Genomic DNA, 6,782 nt, shown 5'->3' with positions numbered 1-6,782 from the left:
TCAGTAGCTAATAAACCTTCTGTTTCTGGCTCTGTAATATTTTATCTGGTTTTTATTGTGCATTACAAAGTATGTTATGGTTTTTAAATAAATCCGGAGCACGGTGGGGAGGGCTGGCACCATTTCAACTCCCTTATTGCCTTGGCAGCCTGTGATGTGTGTGTTTTCCTTACAGTTTATTACTCTTTTAATTACAGTTTCAATCTCACAATAAAAGTTATTTGTTTCCCAGCCCACTGCTTTGTCAGTCATAAATCAGGGCTAACTGTAAACACACTGCCCAATAAGCCAGCAGGGGGAAAACAGCTCCACTGAGAAAGCCTCATAAATGGAAAGATCATTTACTTTCCACGGTATTTTCCCTTGCACATTTCACAGCGTTTACACTCAGAAAGCTCAGGCTCCCCTGAGACCCTGGATTGGCTACGTGACCCCTGCTGGCTCCTTTTCGGGATGTGTTATATATACCTTCCGCCCCACCCTGAGAGACAGACGTGAGTTCTTCGTTCGGTCTGGAACTGGATTGTGCCGCTTTGTAACGTGAGGACAGGCCGTAACCTCCCACTGCTGTGTCAGCCCGGTGAGTAAACTGGTTTAGCAGCGTCTTGATGGTTCCTTGATGTGTTAAATTCAGTGTGTGGCTAACAAGGGGGGTATAGTTTATGGAGGGGGCGTGGACCTTTAAAGTCGGGAAAAGTGTCTCTGAAATGGCACCAGGGGGTTCCATGTAGCTCAGGGATTCGGTTGAGAAATAAAATGCGTCTTTACTAGGCACTGATCAGATCCGAAACCCAGCCTTGCGGCTAGTGCCTCATCGCTAGTGACTCTGGCCTGGCCGAGGGGCATGGTACCAGACAGACGTAATGAACCTCTGGTGCAGCTCGAGGGAAAGGCTTGGCCATTGAAATGCTGCAGCTGCTGTCTGAGCCTCATAGGTTCCAGTTCTCTCTCTCCCCACTTTACGGCTCTGCAGGGCCAATGGAAGTAACAGACCATTAATTTTGGCCTCTACAGTCACGGCACACAGGGTTTCAAGGGGCTGTTTCCAGTCACGTTTCTCACCATCCCTGCTCCTTAATTCGATGGCCATATCCTGGCTGTTTTCACGTGATGTTCAGCTTGGCAGGCTGTCACGGAGTGTGGGGGGACACAAGGCCCTGCACCCCCGGCTTCCTGCGATTCACAATGACTCTCAGCCAGCCAGTAAAGCAGAAGATTTATTTAGACGACAGGAACACAGTCCAAGACAGGTCTTGCAGGCACAGACAACAGACTCCCCCCCAGTTAGGTCCATCTTGGGGTCTCGGGGCCCCACAGCCCCCTTGGGAGGTCAGAGCCCTGTCTACCTCCCAGCCTTTTCACCAGCCAGCTCCTGAAAACTCTCTCTTCAGCGACCCCTCCCACCACCTTTGTTCAGTTTCCCGGGCAAAGGTGTCACCTGGCCTCTAACCCCTTCCTTGGTTCTCATGTTACATGCTCAGGTATTCTCCGTGGGTCAGTCTCCCATCTCCCAATGCAGACTATCCTAGCCATACTCCCCTGTCAGCATTTAAAGACCACAGTAAGAACAGTCCAAGTTCATCACACAGGCGGCGAAGGCAATGAGTGACCTGCTCTCCCCAGGATGGAGATGGTTTTCTGCGGGCCCCATAGAATTGTGGAGTGCCCTAGAATTCCTTGCAGAGACAGCTCATGGGGAAAGCTTTCTCACCAAAGCCACAGACACAAATCACACCAGAGCTTCCAAGAACATGGCAAAGGTAAAGGGCAGAACCCTCTACCAAGTCTGCCACAGCCAATCAACAAGGACTGCCATCTTTGTTACTTGTCTGTACAGCGCCTAGCACAATGGGGCCTTCATCCTTAATTGGTGATGAGTAGGTGCCAGCGTAACCTAGCACTGCTAACAATACTAACCTGCCCAGAGGACAGTTTCTTCCCAGTGCCCATTTGTTAGACATTGGTGTATGGCCCAAGCAGGAGAATTCATGTCCCTGCCAAACTTTTGATTTCATTATCATATTTACAAGCATGTTTAGAGACTGGTGGATGAAATCTTGCTAGGAATGAAATCACATGTCACTGAATATTCACATAAGAACAGCCATACTGGGTCAGACCAAAGGTCTATCCAGCCCAGTATCCTGTCTACTGACAGTGGCCAATGCCAGGTGTCCCAGAGGGAATGAACAGAACAGGTCATCATCAAGTGATCCATCCCTGTCACCCATTCCCAGTTTCTGGCAACCAGAGGCTAGAGACACCATCCCTGCCCATGCTGGCTAATAGCCATTGCTGGCCCCATCCTCCGTGAATTTATCTAGTTCCTTTCTGAACCCTGTTATAGCCTTTGCCTTCATAACATCCTCTGGCAGGGAGTTCCACAGGTTGACATGTGTTAATCTGAAATGAGCTCTATTAAATGAAGCATTCTGCACCTGCAGCACTATCGTCATTCAACTATGATCTCATCACATTTGTTACATTTTATACCGAGAATTAAGTATTATTTAGGTCCAAGATAACCAGGCTCCTTAACAGAACCTTTCATTTCAGTTTAGACCAAGAATAAGAAAACACTTTAATTTGTGTGTGTATTGTCATAGGTCCTAAAGGCTCCGAGTGAGATCAAGGCACCACTGCACTAATTACTATACAGTGTCTGCCCTGAAGAAATTACAATCTAAATAGACCAGACAGACAAAGGACAGGGAAGGAAACAGAGGCCCAGAGAGATGAAATGACGTAGCATCCAGTGCCAGGTGCCTCCGAGGAAGGGGCAAGATGCCCTGCAGCGGGCAGCTCTGAGTAATCTGTTCCCAAGGACAGTTTCCTTCCTAACCCCATCAGTTAGAGGTCAGCGTACGTGCTGAAGCACGCCAGATCAGACATCCCCGGCCATACAATGCCACTGGGTAGATTCTGATAGCACTTTTGGAGACTGATGCCTGCTCATTGCTAACTAACAAAAGCCTTGTGTCAAACTAAGCAGCCTGATTGTCAGAGGTGCTGAGCACCTGTGGCTCCCATTAACGTCAGAAGGTATTGGCAGTGCTCAGCACCTTTGAAAATGCTGGCCTCGATCTCTGCCCCTGAGGCTGAATGCACTAATGGCCAGCAGGCCAGCACTAACTCTATGCCTCACTGGACACCTCCAAACAAGACTTCAGTGCCTGGTGAAGTTTTTGAGTTTCACCCTAATGTTTGTAAAGCCCCATACAAGCCTCAGACAAGTGCCGCAAGAGAGGTTCACAGTATGGTTCGCAAAAATCACAGGTGCTCTTTGAGTAGAACTTTCTCTCGGGTGTTTTCCTTACTCTGCGGGTTCTACCCCTCTCCGCTGGCCATCGGATACTGAAGTGAAGGAGGATTGGCTGTAGATCAGTAGCTGCACAAACTGAAACTCAGCTGTCTTGGTCTGGTGGATTGGCGAGAGGACAAAGTCAGAACTGAGGGTGAAGGAGGCTGTCGAGGCTGATTCCCCACTCTGTCACTCCGAGGGCAGAAGGTGGAGGCCCGCAAGGATTCTAAAATTAATACCTGCCACTCCAGGCTTGTATTAAACCCCCAAGGTTACAGCTTTTCTCTGACCTTGGCTTGGTAAACGCTGCCACCACCCAAGTGAAAAACTGCCTCTTGCAAATCCTCAAAAAACTAAAAAAAAAAAAAGTTAGTTTTCCCTGAGGCCCCTTGGCTTTTCCACCCTTCCCTCGGGGAAGCCGAGAAAGGAAACAAACAAAAGGGAAACCCTGTGGTTGCCACCAGCTAATTGAAAAACATATGCTCAGACCTTTTAAGACACAAAACCAATCAGTTTTTTTTAAAAAGGTAAATTTTATTAAAAGAAGAAGAAAGGAAACATCTGGAAAATCAGGCTATTGCTAGATGTTATAGAGCAACTGAAAAGGGATTAAACACCAGGAACGGCTCTCTGGGGTCCAGCTTACCGTTACAAAAGAAAACAAAAATACCTGAGCTTAGCACAGAGGATATCCACAAGCCACAATAAAGAAATAAACCTGATCGCGTCTGTCTAAACATCCCCTGTCCCAGTGAATCCTTCTGGGTATGGAAGATAATTTTTCGTACCTGGTTCAAACTTTACACAACATTGCTGTTGCCCCTGTCTCTTCAGCCAAGCGAGAACAACCCAGAGACAAAGGGAAAGCTTTTTTTCCATTTTAAAAAGTTCTAGCCTTCCCATTGGCTCTTTCGGTCAGGTGCCCACTCCCTTTTCTTTACCTGGGGGACTTTTTAACCCTTTACAGATAAAGCAAGCAGCCACCAAGAGGGACTTTATAGCTAACTGGCTGACTGGGTGTCTGTAAAAGGGAACTACCCGCCCACCCCCCCCTTCATTTATCACAGAGGCTGAGGGCTCAAATCTCCATTCTACAATGTCATTTTGACACTGGAGTGACTGCAAAATTGGTATAACAGCAGTGAATCAGACCTTGACTTTCACCTTCTTCCGAGCCTTCGGTGTCACCTACACCAATTTGTACCTGCTTACCAACATAACCTCAGTCTAGGTGATAATCACTGTAGAGATTCCCTAGTGCCTAAGGAATTCTATAAAGAGGCATCAGTGATCCATGACAGTGTCTAAACCTGGGGCTTTGGTGGTTATTAAATGGTTGTATACCCTGTAGCGCAGTGTAATTACATGCAATTTTGTATCATTACATGACTGTAGGTTCAGTAGAGCCTCTACTCATATGGGGGAGCTTTGGTAGTTATGTGGTCATATGTACCACAGAGCAGGTAATCAGATGGGCGGTTGTGGTTATAGGGTTTTATGCACTGTACAGACAAATGACATGGGCAGTTTGTTGCTGTTTTGTTTTTAACTCTAGGCTGTGCGACATCTGAGGTGGGATGGAGCAGCTTCAGCACACCGTGCCACTTGTCAATTCCTCCTTCTATCAGCCTTCCACCTTCCTCCTGATGGGCTTTCCGGGGCTGGAAGCCAATCACCACTGGATCTCCATCCCTTTCTGCATGTTCTATCTTGTCGGCCTTTCAGGGAACTGCCTGATCCTGATCATCATCAAGAAGACCCAAAGTCTTCATAAGCCTACGTACTACTTCCTTTCCATGCTGGCCGTGATGGACCTGGGCTTGGCTTTGTGTACCCTTCCTACCACGCTGGGCATCTTTTGGTTTAAGATCAGAAAAATTGAGTTCAATGCCTGTCTCACCCAGATGTATTTTATCCATATACTGTCAGTGATGGAATCCTCGGTGCTCCTAGCCATGGCCTTCGATCGTTTCATCGCTATCTCCAACCCTCTGAGATATTCGTCCATCTTGACCAAGCCAACCATCATAAAAATAGGGCTGGCAATTGTTTCAAGAGCTGTGATCTCCCTCTTCCCAATACCCTTTCTGCTCAAGAGGCTAACCTACTGTGGGAGCAATGTGCTTTCCCACTCATTTTGCTTTCACCCTGATATCATGAAGCTGGCCTGCGCGGATATAAAAGTCAACATCCTGTATGGTTTAATTGTCATTCTTTCAACGGTGGGTGTGGATTTTGTGTTCATTGTGCTATCATATGTTCTGATCATTAAGACTGTGGTCAGCCTCACGACCAAGGAAAAATGTCTCAAGGCTTTGAACACATGTGTCTCCCATATCTGTGCCGTCCTAATCTTCTTCATCCCAATGATTGGACTGTCCGTTCTCCATCGCTGTGGTGACAATGTTCCCCCTATGCTTAACATTGTGGTGGGCTATATCTACCTTATTGTGCCCCCTGTCTTAAATCCTATCATATACAGTGTCAAATCCAAACTGATCCGCAGAGCCATGCTCAGAACACTGTGTTGGAAAAATGAGTCAATGTGACAGACGTTCACCATCAGGTTTCACCTAATTCAGGTGAATTGCTTCGTCATGTTAAATCAAAGGGGGCCCTGTGCTTGGCCAGAAGAAGAAAACTGCAAATCCCCTTGGATGTTGTATCCCAGCTCATGTTGTGTTCTTCCATTTCCTCCTAGAATCGCCCCCACTCCCCTGCCAGCTTCATCAAACCTAAGGCCCTGATTGCCGGGGTCTGCAAGAAGGGTGGGATCCACTCATGAGGATGCAATTGCAAGATTTGGGCCCAAATTCATTATTTTTTAAAGTGACATGGGGCGGTGGAACGGGGATCCACCGAAATGCAGACCCTGAAAAAGCTAGTAACCTAATCAATCTGTCCATTTATCCTTTTACATAGTGACTGTCCAGTTTGGCCAGCCCCTCTGCTATATACATTGGCTAAACTGGACAGTCCCTATGTAAAAGGATAAATGGACACAAGTCAGATATCAGGAATGGCAATATACAAAAACCGGTAGGAGAACACTTCAACCTCCCTGGCCACACAATAGCAGATGTAAAGGTAGCCATCTTACAGCAAAAATCTTCAGGAGCAGACTCCAAAGAGAAACTGTTGAGCTTCAGTTCATTTGCAAATTTGACACCATCAGCTCAGGATTAAACAAAGACTGTGAATGGCTAGCCAACTACAAAAGCAGTTTCTCCTCCCTTGGTGTTCACACCTCAACTGCTAGCAGAAGACCTCACCCTCCCTGATTGAACTACATATTTATACCTGCCTCTGGAAATTTCCATTACATGCATCTGACGAAGTGGGTATTCACCCACGAAAGCTCATGCTCCAATACTTCTGTTAGTCTATAAGGTGCCACAGGACTCTCTGTTGCTTTTTACAGAGCCAGACTAACACGGCTCCCCCTCTGATACTAATCAATCTGTGTAAACCTCCTTCAGCC

The 6,782-nt window shown here is 47.0% G+C and overlaps 1 protein-coding gene across 1 annotated transcript; it reads left to right on the top strand.

Moving 5' to 3' along the window:
• Positions 1-501: 501 nt before the first annotated feature.
• LOC128830231 (olfactory receptor 51G2-like) lies at positions 502-5,850 on the top strand. The gene is made up of 2 exons (XM_054016017.1): positions 502-580; positions 4,857-5,850. The coding sequence occupies exon 2, from the start codon at positions 4,879-4,881 to the stop codon at positions 5,848-5,850; it is 972 nt and encodes a 323-aa protein (XP_053871992.1). The 5' UTR covers positions 502-580; positions 4,857-4,878.
• The last annotated feature ends 932 nt before the right edge of the window (positions 5,851-6,782 follow it).

This window comes from Malaclemys terrapin, chromosome 1 (assembly GCF_027887155.1).
Source record: "Malaclemys terrapin pileata isolate rMalTer1 chromosome 1, rMalTer1.hap1, whole genome shotgun sequence".
Lineage (NCBI taxonomy): Eukaryota > Metazoa > Chordata > Testudines > Emydidae > Malaclemys > Malaclemys terrapin.
This window is presented reverse-complemented; position numbering and strand designations above follow the sequence as displayed.

What these genes read in the sequence shown, in the direction of transcription:
- LOC128830231 (XM_054016017.1), top strand. Translation starts at nt 4,879, where the DNA reads ATGGAGCAGCTTCAGCACACCGTGCCACTTGTCAATTCCTCCTTCTAT.